The 19,742-nt window shown below is 39.8% G+C and overlaps 1 protein-coding gene across 1 annotated transcript in view; it reads right to left on the bottom strand.

The window, feature by feature from the left end:
- LOC121858332 (glucoside xylosyltransferase 1-like) overlaps positions 1–14,775 on the bottom strand; it is a 38,607-nt gene extending 23,832 nt beyond the window's left edge. The window contains exons 1-2 of the mRNA XM_042354718.1: positions 14,473–14,775; positions 6,801–6,924 (exon numbers count right to left, since the gene is read on the bottom strand). Coding sequence (XP_042210652.1) covers positions 6,801–6,924; positions 14,473–14,499 — 151 coding nt within the window. The 5' untranslated portion in view covers positions 14,500–14,775. The remainder of the gene's footprint in view (positions 1–6,800; positions 6,925–14,472) is intronic.
- Positions 14,776–19,742: the final 4,967 nt, after the last annotated feature.

The following is a 19,742-nucleotide window of genomic DNA, read 5'->3' as shown; positions in this document are numbered from 1 at the left end:
AAAAACTCCTGAAGTCTTTGAAGCAGAAAAGAGAGTCGATGAGGAACAGGGATGGACATACATGGGCTATATACAAGGGGAGGATAGTGGAGGCAAGTGCACTCTTCATTCTTCAGTAACCAAGCCAGAATGGATGAGATGGCCATGTGCCCTCATGTAATACTATAGCACTACAGGAGTTGAAGCCAAAAAAGTTCTGATATAACAGAATGCTGATTGAATAAAGCACACAAATGTGAATTGACAAGAATCCCCTCAGTGCAGATGGGGGAGCGTATTGTCAAAAAATTCAATAATCGTTTTATTTTGTGTACAGTAGTTGGGGCACAGTTAATATGATGTTTGTGTTGAGATGAAAGGTACTTTTGACATTGAAATGGATTTAATACAGGAAAAATGAGACAAATATGAAATACAAGATTTGACGTGGGGATTTCATTCTTCCATGCATCAATATAAATTACACAAGAATGGCAGATGTTGGTGTTCCCTCGTGTTCGAGGATGGCCGACCCTCGGGCCACCGAGGCGTAAATTTGTTTAAGGTGTAGAAGCTGTCGCCAACACAACAACTACACCCTGAGTTAACGAACTGCATGACCCAGTGTCTGAGAAGACCGGACAACTCGCCAACTGCACTGGCAAGCCATTACCCCAGAACACGATCCACAAATCAATTAACATCCAGGTTCCCAATTACTGCTGGGTAGACAGAGACAAATGGCGTAAAGAAACTTACCCAAAGTTTCACCCTGCCCGGGGATTGAGCCCAGACCTACTCGCGAGGCCAGCATGCTGACTATTACACCACAGGTCGTCAAAGGAAAGCATCACAGAGTTACAAACTACAAGTTTCATTGGAAGGAGTGATCATGTGTGTGTATAAGTTTTGATGATGACAAAGGTACAGGAAAAATGAAAGAAAATAGTATAGCTACAGTACTGTGTAAGTACGATTTTTTTTTTAGTTTAACAAATTTATTGACAAAGCTTGTAGTACAGTTTGCCTATTCTGAGTAATTCAGTCAGGTCTTGACACTGAGGGTGATACCACTTCTCACTGCCACGCAGTACGAAAAGGCAAATTTTGTTGCACTGAGGCAAAGGTTTAAGTATTAACTACGATAAGCTATTGCAATGCTGATATTGAGGAGAAATGTAGTGGAGGTGTACAGTAACGTACTGTAAATTTAAAATAAATTTTAATGAGATTCAGTATTTGATGCATGTGTACCTAGGAGAGAATTTTAAAATGAGGGACATGTTATAGAAGAATACTGCAACCTGCCAATGATTCAAATAGAAAGCTTTGGTTAAAAATAGAGAAAACAAAGATTATGGGGAAGATTAAAAGGAATGAATCCTAGAGAATTATGGTGGCTAAGAATACCAAGAGGTAAAAAGAGAATGCAGATGGACAAGAAATCAAATCAGAAGAGACGAAGTGAAATTAAAAGAAAGTTAAAAGAAAGAAACATTGCTCAGAATGTGTGAAGGCAAACTCAATAACTTTATACAGTATTTCAACGAAGAGCGGACTAAATACAAAAAAAATGATAAGCAAAAGGTTGATGTTATAATTTAAGGTTTACTAGAGAACCTCCTGGTGAAGTGCCAAATATTAGCAAAAGATGTGCCACTACTGTATTAACATAAGAAATTTACAAAATTACAAATAACAAATCCTGTACAGTATAGTTAAAAAGAAACGTGTAACCAAGGCCAGATGAGCTATGGTGCCTCCCGGGGTAGTTAAAGAAGGAAAGCATCAGTGAAATTTTTTTAAATTCCATTCAATTTTTCCTGAAAATACAATCAAATAATCTGCCTTGTGGTACCCTACTTGTCACAGGTACACAAGACAATTTGTTCCATTAATCACCACACACTGCTTACGGTAGTGGAGAGTCTTTGATCTACGCTAGGATGCCGTCCCAAATATCATACCCTTTTAGTTAAATTTCAGTCTGTCATGTGCTATGCTGTCAAAAGCCTTGGCAAAGTCTAAATATGATCATAGTGGTGCAGATGGCTAACACCCAAAGAAGTTGTTTGATGTGTTAATTTTCCACAGATGTTCTAAGGATAATAGTAGGTAATAAAAATGATACAGCAATGATATTTTAATTACAGGTTTTTTTTAATTCTGTATCGATGATCATAAATCACCTGTAGTGGGCAGGGCATGAAGGATGAGGGGGTATTGAAGGGTAAAGCAGTGAAAATTTGATCATACTACACTAAAATGATATCTCTATGTGCTTTGTGAGCAAAAAATTAATCATTACTAAAAATATCCTGCCAAAAAACTGCCATGTCTGCACGTACATAACAGTTGTCATGTGCCGTTTCAGTGCAACAACCAAGCCGCTCAGTCCGAGCAGACTCTCACGCCCACAAAAAAAAAAAAAAATTACACCATTCTGCTTGAAGACAGTCGATTTCATTGGTCCCAGATATCAAAATAAGTTTTTTTGTTTAATATGCTGGGAGGGTGGGGGGGGGGGGAGAGGAGAGGGCAAAGCCCCTGCCTAGGAAGTTAGGTAGGTTTCTTTGGTTAGGTGAGGTTCTGTGCAGTCATATTTTAATTACGTTCTTCCATCCAAAGAACTTGTGGAAAAAATTAACAAAATCAAACCACTACTCCTGGTGTTTAGCCATCTGCTCCATCTTTACCCTATATTATCGATTTTGCCACCACGATCCAGTGCCTGTGTTCACACATCAAGCACCTTGAGTCATTACATCAAGCAGGAGTGTCCCAGCATAAAATCATCTTGGCATTCCTTTATAAGTTGTTTCATAGCAGATGTTCTGTGACCTCATTAAAGCATTTGATAGGGTACCTCCCAAAATGCTGCTTAAGAAGCTAAAAAGCTACAGCACGAGTAACAAATATGTTGAATGGATAACCTCATTTCTCAGTAACAAAACAAAAAGCTATAGTGAATGGGATGACATCAGAATGGAGCACTAATCTGAATTTTAACTGGGTGGGTGGCTCAGTAGTGCTAAGCATCCCATATACAGAATATGCAGTTAAGCCGCTGGAAACACACCGGTAGCAATATTGGATTTCCCAGAAATTTTGTTTACTATCCCTTGTAAATGCTAAAGTTCTCTCACCTTTCTTTAGAATCTATGGTCTACAGAGTACAGCCACCAGTGCACGCTATTCGACTGATTGTAGACCTGCAAAATGCTTGGATATGCTCCCTTTGGGTACACATATCAAGAACAATGTGAAATAAGAGTGAGAAGTACAGTACAGTAGTGCTGTAAATACTGCCACCTATTAGAAATTGTGAAAATATCAACCTATAACCGAAGTAGATTTTTTTTTTACCCCACCCTGGCACAGGTCAGTGACCCACATCGCGGCCTGAGGGTAATAATAATAATAATAATAATAATAATAATAATAATAATAATAATAATAATAATAATAATAATAATAATAATAATAATAATAATAATAATCCATAGTAAATAAAATTTATAATAAAAAAATAAAATACAATAATAAAATATTAAAAATAAAAATAATGATAATAAAGAACCATAAAGAAATAAAAAAAATAATAAAATAATAAGTGAGAAACGATATACCTGTACAGTATATATGTTGTGTTGTGGGGATTGTAAGAGAAACGATTGAGACTGCAATTGTGTGTACTGTATTTGGGGCGGAAAGTCAGTTCAGCAATCAGGGATTTGGTCACAATTTTCATGATGTCATATGGTAGCAGGGTCTACCATTAGACAACACATTATGCTTCCAATATCTTCCCAGGCGGTAGTACCTCCCTGTTTGGTAGCTGCCTGCTACCTGTGCAAGAGTAATTTTTTAGGCATGTAAAGATACCTAGGTGTTGTTAGAGCATTATGTCAACACATTTACAGTCATATTTTTTTTAAACAAGAAGACCGACTGTGCTTGAACAAAATAAGCTAAGACATCCATTCCCAATTTTCTCTCCGATGGCTACTTTTGTTTTCCGTTTTCCAAAATGAAAAAGCTCGACCGTGCTATAATAAGATGCCATTCTCACAAGTTTATAAACATGATTATCCTCCATTGCTGTCTCAAATTAACGAATGTGTAGCTTTGAAAAGATGTCCATGTCTGCAAAGTTGTGAAGGGCAACCATAGAGCTTGTGTCAAAAGGTTCCTAGTCCACGAGGTAGCTTTCCATTTAATGCCCTGAGCACTTGCTGGAAGCACTTGTTTCTAATAGGCCTCCAATGTCTTTCATTGTCACAATCTAATGACTCCTTCCATCTTGGGCTGCAAATGAATTTATGCACTGATGCAATAAAGTATTTTTGCCTTAATTCAAACTACATAGCCAGCTGTGTACAGTGAAAGGTAAAGATAACCGAATTACATACCACTTTAGGAGTGTAGTAATCTATTACTAATACAGTACATACAGTACTTAATAAAACTGAAGACTTTATTACATTAAAGCTTATTACGGTATTATTAGGCTGCATTTCGTGACCTAACCATTGGTTACTACCTAACCTAAAGAGATAAGCTTAGGTAACAAAAACTGACCTGACCATATCTACTCAAAAAATTATTCTGATACTGTACCTAATTACCCCATTAAGAGAAAGTTTAAAAAGGTTTATAGACATGCCCACAATATTCTGAACCCAAAGTACAGAACTTATACCAAATCAACACACACCAGTGGAAAGTTACTACAGTACAGTATTTATAATTTTGATAATGAATTAATAATACAGTACAGTACTTGATAAAACTGTTTTAATACTGCATGAATACCATAAGAGATACCCACTTAAATCCAACAAGATGCCTGTAGGTAGTACAGGTAATAATAATAATTAATACCTGTAACAGATATTTAGTTTAATTGACTAAGGATAGCCGCATTAACAAATGAATGCATCGCACTGACAGATTCATCTACAAATGACAGGTAAGCGAGAAATGAAGAAATAAGACAGGCAAAATGCATTCTGGGCCTGGCTTGAACTGAAATTTGATAAGAAATTGACTAATACTAGCAGGATATGAAAAATCTGATAACAAGCTGCTGCTGTTCTCCAAAGCTAAAACCATGTTGGTTGTTTCACCCTCAAATTCATATACAGTATAGTATCAGCAAACAACTATAGACCAGTAAGCCTGACCAGCATAATATGTAAAGTACTTGAGAGTATTATCAGAGATGCCGCGATGGAACATCTACTGCAAAACAACCTTGTAAAGGATTGCCAACGCGGTTTTATGCCGGGCCGCTCCTGCTTAACACAATTGCTCAAGGTATTGGATATTTGGACCCATATTCTGGAATGAGGTGGTAATATCGACAATATATACCCAGATTTTGCCAAGGCTTTCGACAGTGTACCCCCACGGAAGGTTGAAAATCAAACTTGAAGGGTACGGAATTCGGGGAAATGTCCTAGCGTGGATAGAACACTTTCTACATGACCGCAAGCAGTGTGTGGTGATTAATGGCACAAAATCATCATTTGTACCTGTCACAAGCGGGGTACCACAGGGCAGTGTATTGGGCCCGCTGTTGGTTGTTTGTTTGTTTCATAAATGACATGCCTGACGTTGTATACTCATCCATACAAATGTTTGCCGATGACGCCAAGTTATTCCGGGAATCAAGAACCAAGAGGACTGTGAAGAGCTGCAGAAGGATCTCTGTGAGCTCCAAGAATGGGCGAAGAAATGGCTGCTGAGATTCAATATCACGAAGTGTCAGAGGATGCACATGGGGCGCACCAATGGTAAGGAGGCATATCATATGTCCCAACGGGATGAAGAAACTGCACTATTTGAGACTGAATGTGAGAAGGACCTAGGTGTGTTTGTTGACAAAGAGTTGAAGTTCTCGGGCCATTGCGAGAAGGTAAATCAGGCAAATAAATTATTGGGTCTTTTAAGAAGGTCGTTCAGATATCTAGACGGCCCATCCCTCGTAACGATCTTCAAGAGTGAAGTGCTTCCCCATCTGGAGTACTGTCACCCCGTCTGGTTCCCGAGATATGTTAAGGACTGTCAGTTGGTTGAAAATGTTCAAAGGAGGGCCACCAGACTGGTGCCTATACTTCGGCACCTCAATTACCCTGAGAGATTGGAGCGCCTGAACTTGCCTAGCTTATACTACAGACGGGCAAGGGGCAACCTAATTGAGGTGTACAAGCATCTCAAGGGGCACTACTCAGTCGAGTGTCCTTACTTGGAGCTGGCGGATGCTCGTCCCACAAGGGGTCACAGCTCAAGACTGAAGAAGCCACAAGTCCAGAAAACTGTGATGGTAAACTTTTTCGGAGTGAGAATTGTGAACTCTTGGAACAATCCACCAGAAAGTGTTGCGACAGCACAGAGTGCGAGTTCTTTCAAGACCAGACTTGACCAACACTGGAGCGGGTTCAGGTACATTCAGGAGCCGGTGCATGCCCAGTACCTGCCAACAGTGCATAACAGAGAGCCAGTACATGCCTAGTACTTGCCAACAGTGCGTGACAGAGACGCGACCGATCGCCCAAGCGGCTAACGAGCTGATCAGTGTTGAAGAGGACAAAAGTAAAGTAAAAGAATGAAACCTTACTAAATGCACATAAAGTACATTGTTTTCATTACTTGCTCACCTTCGTGTTTCTTATGATCTATGATTCTACGATATTAATTCACAGGTTATCACATCAGTCAATTTAATACAGACATTAATTTGAAGCTACATATTGCGTATACAAAAACAACAGCCTTCAGTTCACTTTGCTGAAGACTGTTGAACATTCAATTCATACCTCTAATTGGTGATGCCACGGATGTGTTCCAAACCTCATAAAAGTTGTACTGAACAAACATTAGGATAACAGCTACATAGAACAGCATCACAAAGGGCACCATCGTCCGTCCTCTCTTCCGGACCTGGAAAAGAAAAAAATCAATGTTCATAAAAGTTTTTTATCTGTCATCAGATGAAGCATGGCAGATACTTTTATTAGCCCGGGTGCCAAGTAAGAGAGTTATTCAGGGAAATTAAGAACCAAACAGAGTGAAGAGCTTCAGAACATCTGTCAGTTTCAAGAGTGGTCGAAGATATGGTTGCTAAGATTCAATGTCTTTAAGTGTAAGAGGATGCACCTAGGTCGTACTGTACAGTAGACCCTTGCCATTCGCGGTACTCTCAAAACTTGAGTGTTTCTGTGTGAAATGGCACCTAAAAGACTGCCTAGTGTCAGTGCTAGTAATGCTAGTGGATTGAAATGTAAAAGGCAGAAGTCAGTGATGACCTTGACAAAGAAAGTTGAATTATTAGACAAGTTAAAATGGGACGAGTGCTGCCGCAGCTGGTCGGTTGTTTGGTATAGGTATACAGTAGTGCACTAAGGTAGTATACATTGCTATTCGCGGTTTTGCCTATTCACGCCATACCTTGGAACCTAACCCCCCCAAATAAGAAGAGTTTACTCTACTGACCGCAGTCGTACATGTTAGTTAACGTAAAATCAGACGATTCATATTACACCCAATAGCCCATAAAACAGTAGCTATAACTTCATTATCGAGTCATCCATCCGAGGCGTCCATTTTCTCACCGCTTTAGTACACCTGAGACCTCCGTTTTCTCTCAAGTAGTACTGAATCTTAATATCTCATATGTTATAAGATTTAAAAGCATGAATGAATGCATACGTGTTACATTAAGTTAGATATGTCTACTTACAGACAAAACATTAAGACCCATTGTGAGTGATGTTGAAAGCTTCAAACTCTTCCTCTAGTAAATCCTTCTGGTCCTTAACCAAAAACATCTACAATAACTTCTGCACTCCATCTTCCGACCTGATAACCCTATAGCCAACTATCCCCCCCCGACAACGCCAATCTCTTGGGCACCTTATTCTCCTCTAACTCCACCTTAGATGATTCCAACTCCATCCCTCCTACTGAATCTATTCACTTTCCTATAATCTCCACTGGTAGAGTTATCCAGGTTGGATGTGAGTAAGGCGCATGGACCGGACGGAATACCCCCTCGTTTTCTAAGGGAGTGTGCTAAAGTTCTGGCCCCTGTGCTTGCTCACCTCTTTCGCCTTTGCCTCAAAACCCAAACTTCTCCTTCTTCTTGGAAGCATGCCTTGGTTCAGCCCATCCCGAAAAAGGGTGACCATTCTAATCCCTCTAACTATCACCCCATTGCCCTAACTTCATCCCTCTAAGATTTTCAAAACTATCTTGAACTCCCATTTTCTCCGTCACCTAGAACGCCATTCTCTCTTGTTGGATCACCAGTATGGCTTTTGCCAGGCAAGATCTACTGGTGATCTGCTCTCCTACTACACCCATCTTTGGTCATCCTCTCTTAGGGATTATGGGGAAACTTTCGTCGTGGCCCTTGACATCTCCAAAGGTATGGCACAAGTCTTTGCTTTCTAAACTTCCCTCTTATGGTTTCGCTCCCCCACTTTGTTCTCTAATCTCTAGCTTCCTTGAGAACTGATCCATGGCAATTGTTGTCGAGGATCGATCTCTGGCTCTTTCTCTACCAATAGTGGTGTCCCACAGGGTTCTGTTCTTCCATCTACACTCTTCCTTCTTTTTATCAATGATTTACTTCAATACAACTAATTGCACCCATTCTTACGCTGATGATTCTACTCTTCACTATTCTTCACATTTTTCCCTTCCCCCTAACTCTCAAACTAGATCTGTTTCTAGAGCCGATATCATTACATCTATCAATGAGGATCTGTGCAGCATCTCCAAATGAGGACGTAGAAACTTGGTTATATTCAATAGCAATAAAACTCGGTATTTACCAATTACACTTTCCGAATTAGATGATCTCCCACCAATCACATTTCAGGACGGTATCATTCTGCCAAATTCCAAAATAGATATGCTAGGCCTTACCATTTCCTCTAATATGTCATGGAAGCCACACATCAGCATCGCTAAAGCTGCCTCCCGAAAGCTGGGAATGCTGTACAGATGCCATAGCTACTTCACTCCTGAGGGATTCATTTGTCCTAACTTGGAGTACTGCTCTCATATCTAGGGTGGTTCTTCTTCTGTCCAACTGTTAAGATTGGGTGGAATCAAAGGCATTTCGTCTTTTTAACTCCCCTCCTTTAGTTGACAACCTTTCTTCCCTTTCTCTTTGCCGCAACGTTGCTTCACTCTCTCTCTCTCTCTTTACAGGTACTTTAACAGGCAATGTTCGGTGGATTTGGCATTTTTATTACAACAGTGTATTTTCCTGTATGCCTACATATTAAAACAATGAAAGTGTTAAACTTCACTTTAGTTCATTGTCCCTTTATTTCCTAGTAGTTTTTATGTGAAATGTTTCAAAGGTAGCTTATTTACATCTTCCTCTGCAAACTAAAAGCTTCATAGTAAAAATCTGAAATAAGGCCCTTGGTATGTGTGCCACATATGAAATGAAAATACTGTATACCTTTCAGGGCACTCTAACTCAAAGTATCTTGGTATGGTTAGGACCAAGTTTAGCAAGCTATTCTGCCAAGAATCCAAGAAGTATCCATGACTCATTTCTGTGTGCCAACAGTAATCTACATAGGAGCTTTGGAAATAGATAAGTAATTTACAGCTAAAATTTTCATAGTTAAATAATACCTAACCCAGTCTAAGTTCATCAAACCTAATAAAGGGTGGGGGGGGGGTTAGGTGGTAAAAATTAAGTGGTAGAGCATTTTTTCTTAGAAAAAGAATTATTCATATGTTTCTTTATCCGATACATTCAGTAGTGATGTTTTTTCGCTCCCTAATTAATGAAATGTATCTTACCCTAACATAACATAACATAACCCTATCCTAACCTAACCCAAGAAAGTCACATCGTACACGACAAACACTTAAGTTCTCTAGAAAATTTAAATGACTTTTTTAAAAAATGCGTTTGCAGAGAAAAACTTTTTTACATTCATTTCTTCAATATATCTATAAATCTGTTGATATATAAACGTAGCTTAGGATACCACTATTATGCATTTTAACCTTTGATTATCTCTGTGAATGTATTATAAAAAAGGAAACCCCGATTTCCCAGGCTCTTCCCCATTATAGTTTGGGGGGCAAGACTAGCAATTTCCGCCAAAAATGAAGGTCAGATTCGTTTAAAACACACCAAAATACACTGAAAAACATATTGGTCAACCCCAAGGAACTCGTGTCCGAAGGTAAAAATTTACCAACGGCCTAATTTTCGCTTTACAATAGCTTACGAGGTCTCAAAAGTCACCTCAAGTTACAAAGGAAAGTCAGCCATTTTAAATGGAGTTGTGGACTTCGTAAGTCTTTAGTGAATCACCACCGCAGGAGTTTATGAAGTTTTAAGCACTTACGATGTTCGTAACCAGTTAGTGAATCTGGGCCCAGTATTCCAACTGAGGACGAATTAATCCCTTATATACTTGAAGCATCTGCTCAGGAGTGAAGTAGGTATGGCATCTGTGTTAAGTTATGAAGGAAACTCAGCCATTTTAAATGGAGTTGTGGACTTCGTAAGTCTTTAGTGAATCGCCACCGCAGGAGTTTATGAACTTTTAAGCACTACGATGTTTGTAACCCGTTAGTGAATCTGGGCGCAGTGTTGTTTGGGTAACACCCTTCTCACACGTGTCTGGGCTAAGGGCCAATTGCAAGAATATACGCGGTGAACACCATGCTGTAGTACCCCCATGGTCGGCTAAAAAAAAAAAAAAAATCTTCGATTTTTTATTGGAACGTGGGAGATTTCCATGGTACTCGCACCCCCGCCCGATGACCACTACGATGAAACTATATTTTGAAACCAAAAGAAAAGAAATAGAATTGGATGCACATAAATTGTTACGCACTGTTGGCAAGTACTGGGCATGCACCGGCTCCTGAATGTACCTAAACCCGCTCCAGTGTTGGTCAAGTCTTGTCTTGAAAGAGCTCACACTCGGTGCCGTCACTACACTTTCTGGTAGATTGTTCCAAGAGTTTACAACCCTCACTCCGAAAAAGTTCGCCCTCACAGTTTTCTGGACTTGCGGCTTCTTCAATCTTGAGCTGCGACCCCTTGTGGGGACGAGCGTCCGCCAGCTCCAAGTAAGGACACTCGACTGAGTAGTGCTCTTTGAGATGCTTATACACCTCAATTAGGTCACCCTTTGCCCGTCTGTAGTATAAGCTAGGCAAGTTCAGGCGCTCCAATCTTTCAGGGTAATTGAGGTGCCGAATTGCAGGCACCAGCCTCTACTTGCCTCATCGCCGCTTATATCCTCCAAATTCTCCTAACCATCATAAGAGGGGAGCTTTTAAGATAACTAATCCAAATAATTTATGTGTAGGAATGTATGGAAATCAAATTAAGCTTAAAAAAGTCGTAAGTGGTCTATTTGAAGAGTGGCGAGAACTGCTCCATCTGGGATGGTGAATGACGTCCCTTACCAGAAATAATATCGACCTAATTTTCATATTGAATGCAATTAATAAACGTCCAACACTACCAAAATAAATAATGCATTAGTATGAATACTTAGTAGCCAAAATTTCATATTTTAATAAGTCCAAATATGCCAGGTAAACAGTGCCAGGAAGTTTCCAAGCATGTTTCATTTGTGTATCAGTTTAACCACAATTTGTTACTTAATAAGATAAATTCAGTGACATAAATTTATGTCTTTTTTTTTTAATTCCGTTAGTGACTCAATGTATTGCAAGAAAGAACTACCACTTGTTGTGCATCATTTGGAGTGGTGGTAATAATTCACTTTGCCATTAACAGCGCTAGAATCAAGTGTAGATATATTGGCTTTGTATGTCCATGATTCCAACAAAATTGAAAAAGGTTTTCCAAAATAAATTAAATTGATGGGATTATCTTTTCAGTCATCCAGGGAATTTTTGGATTTTAAGTTGACCGATGTTTTCCAGTTAGGTAGGTTAGGTTAACATTTTGATGTAGAACATTAAAATTTTAAAGGGCCTTTATTTTTTTCGATGAATGTCTAAAAAAAAAAAAGGATCAAAGTTTTGGAATTGCCATAAAAATCTACATGAGAAAAAAATCAATTTTTTGTTAGTGTGTGTTGCATATCAAACCAACCAATGAATGTGACCGACCTTGTCCCGTATCGGTCTCTAAGAGACATCCCCAATAACTTGTATCATAGCTGGGTAATCGTCATACTCGATTCCGAGTTTTTTCTTTCTTTTTTTTTCTTTTACGGGATTAGCCCACCCGGACACAGGTCACTGACCCACATCGGGGCCCGGGGGGCGAAAATGTAATAGTAATAGTAATAGTAATAATAATAATAATAAAGAAATATAAAAATGATAAAAGATAAAAAATGAGAAACGATATACGGTATGTCAGTTGTGTTGTCAATATTAAGAGAAACAATTGAGACCCCCCAATTGTATGTAACCTGGGACTTGGTCACAATTTTCGTGATGCCATATGGAAGCAGTCTATCACTAGACAACACATTATGCTTTCAATATCTTCACAGGCGGTAGTACCTCCCTGTTTGATAGCTGCCTACTACCTACCGATGCAAAGTTGTAGTATTTGGTGTCTGTCTGTCTCTATCTCTTGGTTCTTTGTCTTCATTCTTCCCTCTTGCCTTTGATTGACTACTTATTTTTCTTCCCATTTGTGTGTGTGTGTGTGTGTGCTTTTTATGATTTCCTTAAAACTGTTATATTCTCTTTTTCCCTGTTTCCTTACATTATTTCCTTTCTCGAGTGTGTCTTCTTTATCCTCTCTTTTCCCTTGTGTCTTTAATATTAATTTCTTCCTCTCTCTGTCCTACTTGATATTTCCTCTTTTTCCTCCCTGTGCCTTCTCTCTTTATTGCTTCCTGTTTGTGTCAACTTTATTGCCCCCTTCCTGTGAATCCTCCCAATTGTTTACATATTCTCTGCGTGTTCTCCTTTATTATTTAATTTGTGTTTCCTCCACACTATTCTGCACCAGTTAACCACAAGCAACACGGGGCAGGATTATTATACAGGATCACTCTAGGAATCTTGTTGAAGGGAGGTGAAGGATACAGTGAAGGATACAGCGAATGAAGGTGAAGTATACAGTGAAGGGTGGTGAAGAATACAGTGAAGGGTGGTGAAGAATACAGTGAAGGGAGGTGAAGGATACAGTAGAGGGAGATGGAGGACACAGTGAAGTAAAGGATACACTGAAAGGAGGTGGAGGATACAGTGAAGGGAGGTGAAGGCTGTTGTTATAATTGTCCTCTGTATATATCTATATTTCTGGTCAAATAAACCAAATCAATATCAATATATAAAATACCTAATATAATCCTGTATTTAATGGTATATGGAGGATAGTTCCGTGAATCAAAATTTTCCTTACATCCAAACGTTTTTATTTGAGTTACCCGGGGACACAAGCCCTGCCGCATTAGACTGCCAGGGGTGGTTACAAAAGCACGCCATACAAATTTCGTACATTTACGATTCGCAGGCGCTGGTCACTGATACCTACCTACGCCCAGTAAACTCGTATCCAGTCAGGGTCATCCACCCCGACGGCGTGGTGCCCCATGAAGAAAAGGTCTTATTTTAACGCGCACTAACATAATTTCTGTAAATTGTTTGACTGAAAAATAGCCCGTAACGTCTCACACAGATGAAGATAAAACGGCTAACAATCACACAGCCAAATAAGTGCGGAATAACGTTAAATTAAAACGTCTACAGTTACAAGGCCACAAGCACGTAGTTAGAGGCAGTAATTGCCCCCTCCCCCTATAAGCCGGGGCCACAGCCAGATTGCCCCCCATAAGGCCGGACCACAGCCATTGAAGGCCGATAATTATCAATGCAACACCGCCAGCCACGATAGTTCCAAAACTACCTAGCAACGTTTAGACAGGGCAGGGGGTTTGGAAGGAGAGTTTGCATGGTTCTGGTGCCAGGCAAAATATCTACCGACACGAAATATTATATCTCAACTGCGCGGTGGCTACGGTCCGCAGTGGGGTAGAGTTGGAACCAAACTATATGTTGTGTGGTGCTCATTGTGTGGTGCTAATATTGTGATGCTAATATTGCGGGGTCAAGGGGGTCCGCTAGGGGGGAAGAGAGGCAGTTCCCCATCAGGCTTGTGTCAAAATATATAAGCAACAAAAGAAAGGGATGTATAATATAACAAAAACGAAGGGAGGGAAAAATAAGCCACTAAAATATGAGCCCACCGAGCCCGACTGTGCGGCCTTGCCTTTCCACTTGCCCCCTCCCCCTGGAAAAGTTCCAGCAGACCCCTTGGTGCTTCACCAATTACTGTATATCCACTACCCTACTGGTGGATGCGGCCACTGCGAAGGTGTGACTTTATTTAGTATCGGTAGATATTTTACATGACGTCGGATAATAGGGGGGGGGGGGGAGTAGTAAACTAGCAAAAACTACCTGTGACTATATTACTGTACTTAAATGTAAAAATTTACTTACACAACGGAAGTACGAGAGGATGGTCATCTTGGCTGATACACGATACAGTATTTTTGTCCTTTTTGTTTTAAAGTGTCTTTGATCTGAATTTTCTATTTTCCAAATAATTTCCTTACCAGCGTTTTGTCTGAATTCCTTGAAAAGTACTCTCGATAATTAATATGAATTTTCACTTCACTGCGCAGAATGTGGAGAAATCTAACTCTGTAGAGTTCGTCCGCTTAACCACACCCAACACCACTTGTTCCACTACTGACCCGCTTCTTGAGGGCTGGAGGGTTGAGCCGACACTCAGTACACCCTCGTCCTGGCCAGGGCAACGATTGCCATAATGTAAACTATTTTTCTCTAAAGAGGAAATGGTAACTGCTCACTATCCGTGATGTTTCATGCGTATGTGAAAGTAATGTTCATATGTTTCTTTTAAGATAAATATTTTCATAAGGTTTCAGAAGACACTTTGTGTGAGGGGTCAAGGAACTTCGTCGAAGCTAACGGTCGGACACAAGCTGCCAGTTCGGTCATTGCCTTGTGTTTACCATGCAACGCCGTTTGAAAACTAAAGCATCAGTATACGGTATACATTATGTAATTTGAATTAGTAAATAGCTTTGTATACCATTAAAATATGTTTCAGTTAAAGCTGTAGAAAACTTTTGTTTTATTTCAGCACTCACCTCTTCTTGCAAAGTCATTATTATAAACGTTTAAGCGAGTTAATATAAAACGGCATAATATCCAAGAAACTGCTAAATAATGAAAGTTTTATAAGAAGCCTCAGTATTTTACGTGTGCGTATCTTTACACATAAATATGTAATAGTTTCATAAGATACAGGCATCAACTTGGTCCCATATGTTAAGACATTGACTTCCATACAGAGGTAAACTAACGGGACATGAGCACATTTTGAAGGCGGCAACACCTGTTATACTTGCCAGAAACGAGATACTGAGGTATTGTCTAATAAATCTGCATAATACTATGACGAAAAGACTGTAAATATAATTAAGAGTAACTAAAACATTTCCTTAAAAAGAGAATCAAGGCAAAAGTTATCAGTAAAGATGAAGTGGCATCTATTCTGATGGTGTGCATTGAACTCGCCTCCCGTTGCGGGATATTATTAAAGAGTTACCAGTTAGCTTTATCACCACGTTACACAAAAGGTCGTTTTGTGTGAAAACCAAGGCACACCGAGTGATAGTCTACTAATTTCTTTGAGCAAGTGTCTCCTAGCATGAGGACAGGATCGGATCTTATGAAAATGGTCATAAAGATGAAAATGTAATGTATAACAGCCCCGAAAACAAACTAAAAAATGTGATTCTTTGACATGTGTTTCTGTGGGAGGAGTATTGAATGATTTAAGAATAACATATTTGAGGTTCCTGTTTATAAAACAGGTGTTCCCTGTTTTGTGAAGAAATTTGGCTTTTTGTTTGGGGAATTTCTTAATAATTATATATTTTATGTTGAACACGATCTTTCCTTTTCCTGATTTCACATATTGCTGGAGCAATAGATAATCAAGCAAATGTTTTTCACCATCGGCATGAATATTAGAAGTCTCGTTCTTGGTTTAATTTTACTTTGGCTAAATCCCTGAGAGTTCGTTTACAACAATACAGTAACTTCATCTACCGGTATATCTCAAGTTGGTGCCTATGGAATTAATTCTTTCTTCGTGAATTGGAACTCTGGGAACAAATTTAACCTTTCCTCTAGTTTTCTCTTACCTTACTTGTTATGATCTCAGGTATAGAGGGTATCTACCTACCTTGACCAAGGTATCTACTTACCTTGCGTGGTACAGTCTCACCCAACAGTACGTTAATTCTCCCAGCCAGCTACTGCTGCACTGCCTGCTTCAGATGTATGAACTTGAGTCTGTTACTTCGAACCTTTAGATTCATTCGTATCAGTTTCATGTTCTGGTTGGTACTGAGACAGTTTCAAACATCTGAAGCAGGTTGCCCACCCTGGCTGGTTTCAATAACAAGAGCTGACTAGTGAAAAGAATTAAGCTAGAAATGGAGGACTAATTCTAGAATACAGGGTAGCACTCTTTTGTAGCAAAATAGTTATCAGGCGGTCTGGGTAAAGGGAGGTCCAGACAAGCTAATGTTTTACAAGAAAAAAAAAATCTTTCATTTTTATGCGTGGGCAGTTCTGGAGTTGTGCCAGACTTGTGGAAACAGGCAAATGTAGTACCCATATTCAAAAAGGGAGACAGAGCATCAGCGTCAAATTACCGGCCGATCAGTTTGACGTCAGTAGTGGGGAAATTTCTTGAATCAATTATAGCAGATAGCATCCGATCGCATCTAGAGAAAAGCAAATTAATCTACGACTCTCAACATGGGTGTTTACAAAGGGAAAATCTTGTCTAACAAATCTGCTAACGTTTTTTAGGAAAGTCTTCGAGGTAGTTGATAATGACGAAAATTACGATGTTATTTACTTAGACTTTAACAAAGCATTTGACAGAGTACCGCATCAGAGGCTTCTGAGAAAAATTGAGGCTCATGGTATCGAGGGGAAAGTTTTAAATTGGATAAAATCATGGCTCACCGATAGAACGCAGAGGGTCAGCGTAGATGGTGTTAAATCTGAGTGGGGCCGTGTAACCAGTGGAGTTCCCCAGGGGTCAGTACTAGGCCCACTCTTGTTCATAATCTACATAAACGATCTAGATACTGGGATCAGCAGTGACATAAGCATGTTTGCGGATGACACCAAAATAGGGCGGCAAATTAATTCAGGGCAGGATGCAAATGCATTACAGGAGGATCTAAATAAACTGCAGGGGTGGTCTGAAAAATGGCAAATGAAATTCAACACCAGCAAGTGCAGCGTACTTAATATTGGAAGAACAAATACTTATAATGTATACAGCCTTAACAACATCAACCTAGAGAAGTCGACTTGTGAAAAAGACCTAGGGGTACTTGTAAGCCCGGACCTACGGCCTAGAAAACAGTGAGTTAATGTTCGAAATAAGGCAAACAGAGTATTGGGTTTTATATCTAGAAGTGTAAGTAACAAGAGTGCAGAGGTCTTATTGCAACTATATCTTGTGCTAGTCAGGCCGCACCTCGATTATGCGGTTCAGTTCTGGTGCCCCTATTATAGAATGGATATAAATTCACTAGAGTCGGTGCAGCGAAGAATGACAAAAATGATTCCGGGACTTAGAAACATTCCATATCAGGATAGGTTAAAGAAACTTAACTTGCATTCCCTAGAAAGACGAAGAGTGCGGGGAGATATGATAGAAGTATTTAAGTGGGTGAAAGGAATCAGTAAAGGGGATATAGATTAAGTTCTTATAATATCCGAGCAGGATAGAACTCGGAGCAACGGATTCAAGTTGGATAAGTTTAGGTTTAGGAGGGAGATAGGAAGAAACTGGTTCACAAATAGGGTGGTGGACGAGTGGAACAAGCTTAGCAACTTTGTAGTAAGTGCGGGAACTCTGGAAAGTTTCAAAAGGAGGCTAGATAGATTCATGGATGATAGAGAGTGGTAGTAACTCTCGACAGGAGCTGCCATGCACAGGCCAACCGGCCTATTGCAGACTCCTTATTTTCTTATGTTACCTGCCACCTGTTACCTGCTACCTGACACATGACTTGAAAATTTCTCACAACAGCATCTGACCCTAACCTCAGAGAAGTGGAGTGACCCAGGGTGAGTTTAGACCCTTATGTGACCAACTAGAGTCGTTTTTAAGACTTTAAACTACTCAGCACACAGGGGCGGATGCAGGAATATTAAAAGCGGGTCCAAGAAGTTTCCGGTGGGGAAACATGGTGAGCAAATCGAGCCCATCCAGCTGGCTTTTTTTGAGGGGGACACTGTAAGCCCCCCGATTTCTTTTTAAATCTGACCAATATCATGGGCATTTTGAGGCGATATTGAAACCATGTGCAAATGATATTAAGAGATATTCTGAGGTCAATAGTAATTACATTTTACTCTACAAAAGTGCCCGAGTACAATAATATTCTTGGCATAATATTCTTGGTGGGGGGGGGGCTGTCTGTACTGATCAGTTGTGCAAAATCAATAAATTCTTCAGTGCATATGTACCATATGTCCATACATACATACCATACATACTTTACTTTTTACTTTCATCCTCTTTGGAAATGATCGGCTCATTAGCCGCTTGGGCGGTCAGTCATGTCTCTTTTATGCACTGTTGGCAAGTACTGGCTCCTGAATGTATCTGAACCTGCTCCAGTGCTGGTCAAGTCTGGTATTGAAACAGCTCACACTCCATGCCGTCACAACAGGTTGTTCCAAGAGTTCACAACTCTCACTCTGAAAGAGATCGCCCTCAGTTTTCTGGACTTCCAGCTTCTTCATCCTTGAGCTGTGATCCCATGTGGGGTAGGCGTCTGCCAGCTCTAGGTATGGACACTCAACTAAGAAGTGCCCTTCGAGATGTTTATACATCTTAATTAGGTTCCCCCTTGCCCGTCTGTAGTATAAGCAAGGCAGTTGCTCACGCTCTAATCTCTCTGGGTAGGCGAGGTACCAAAGTGCAGGCACCAGTCTGGTGGCCCTCCTTTGGGCATTTTCAGTCAACTGATAGCCCCTAGCATAACTGACAGACCACACTACTCCAGGCGGGAAAGCACCTTACTCTTGAAGATCGTTACGAGGGACGGATCGTCTAGAGATCTGAATGACCTTCTTATACTTGTAAGACCTAGTAATTTAATTGCTTGATTTACCTTTTTCTCACAATGACCCCAGAACTTCAGTTCATTGTCAACATACACACCCAGGTTTTTTTTGCATTCGGTCTTTATTAATGTAATTTCTTCACTGCACTGGAGTTAGGACAAGAGTGTAATAAGTTATTTTAATAATAACTTGATTTATAATTACTGCACAGGATATTCATTTTGTTGAAGATATTCACAGAAGTGATTGTACAGGGTATACATTTTCAATAAAGTACTGTACAGTCATTTCTGCTACAACGCGTGTTTAGTCAACGCGAATTGGCATAACTCGATTGATGAATAGAAGAACGATATTTGTAAAACGCGAACGCGTGTTGGCTGTAACGCGATTCCACTCGAATGTTTTAAGTGTACTGTCGCTTGGCACGGGGTTATACAGTGTTTACAGTTCACGTTCTACATCACATGTTCAATTGATTCATGTGTTTTGTTTGTGAAGTGTTATTTCATAGGGACTCTATAAATTTCATCCTTTTTTTGCAAATTTAGCTGTTCCCATAAATACTGTAT

This window comes from Homarus americanus, unplaced genomic scaffold (assembly GCF_018991925.1).
Source record: "Homarus americanus isolate GMGI-L3 unplaced genomic scaffold, GMGI_Hamer_2.0 scaffold57980, whole genome shotgun sequence".
Taxonomy (NCBI): Eukaryota; Metazoa; Arthropoda; class Malacostraca; order Decapoda; family Nephropidae; genus Homarus; species Homarus americanus.
Note: the sequence above shows the minus strand (reverse complement) of the source record. Positions and strands in the feature narration are given on the sequence as shown.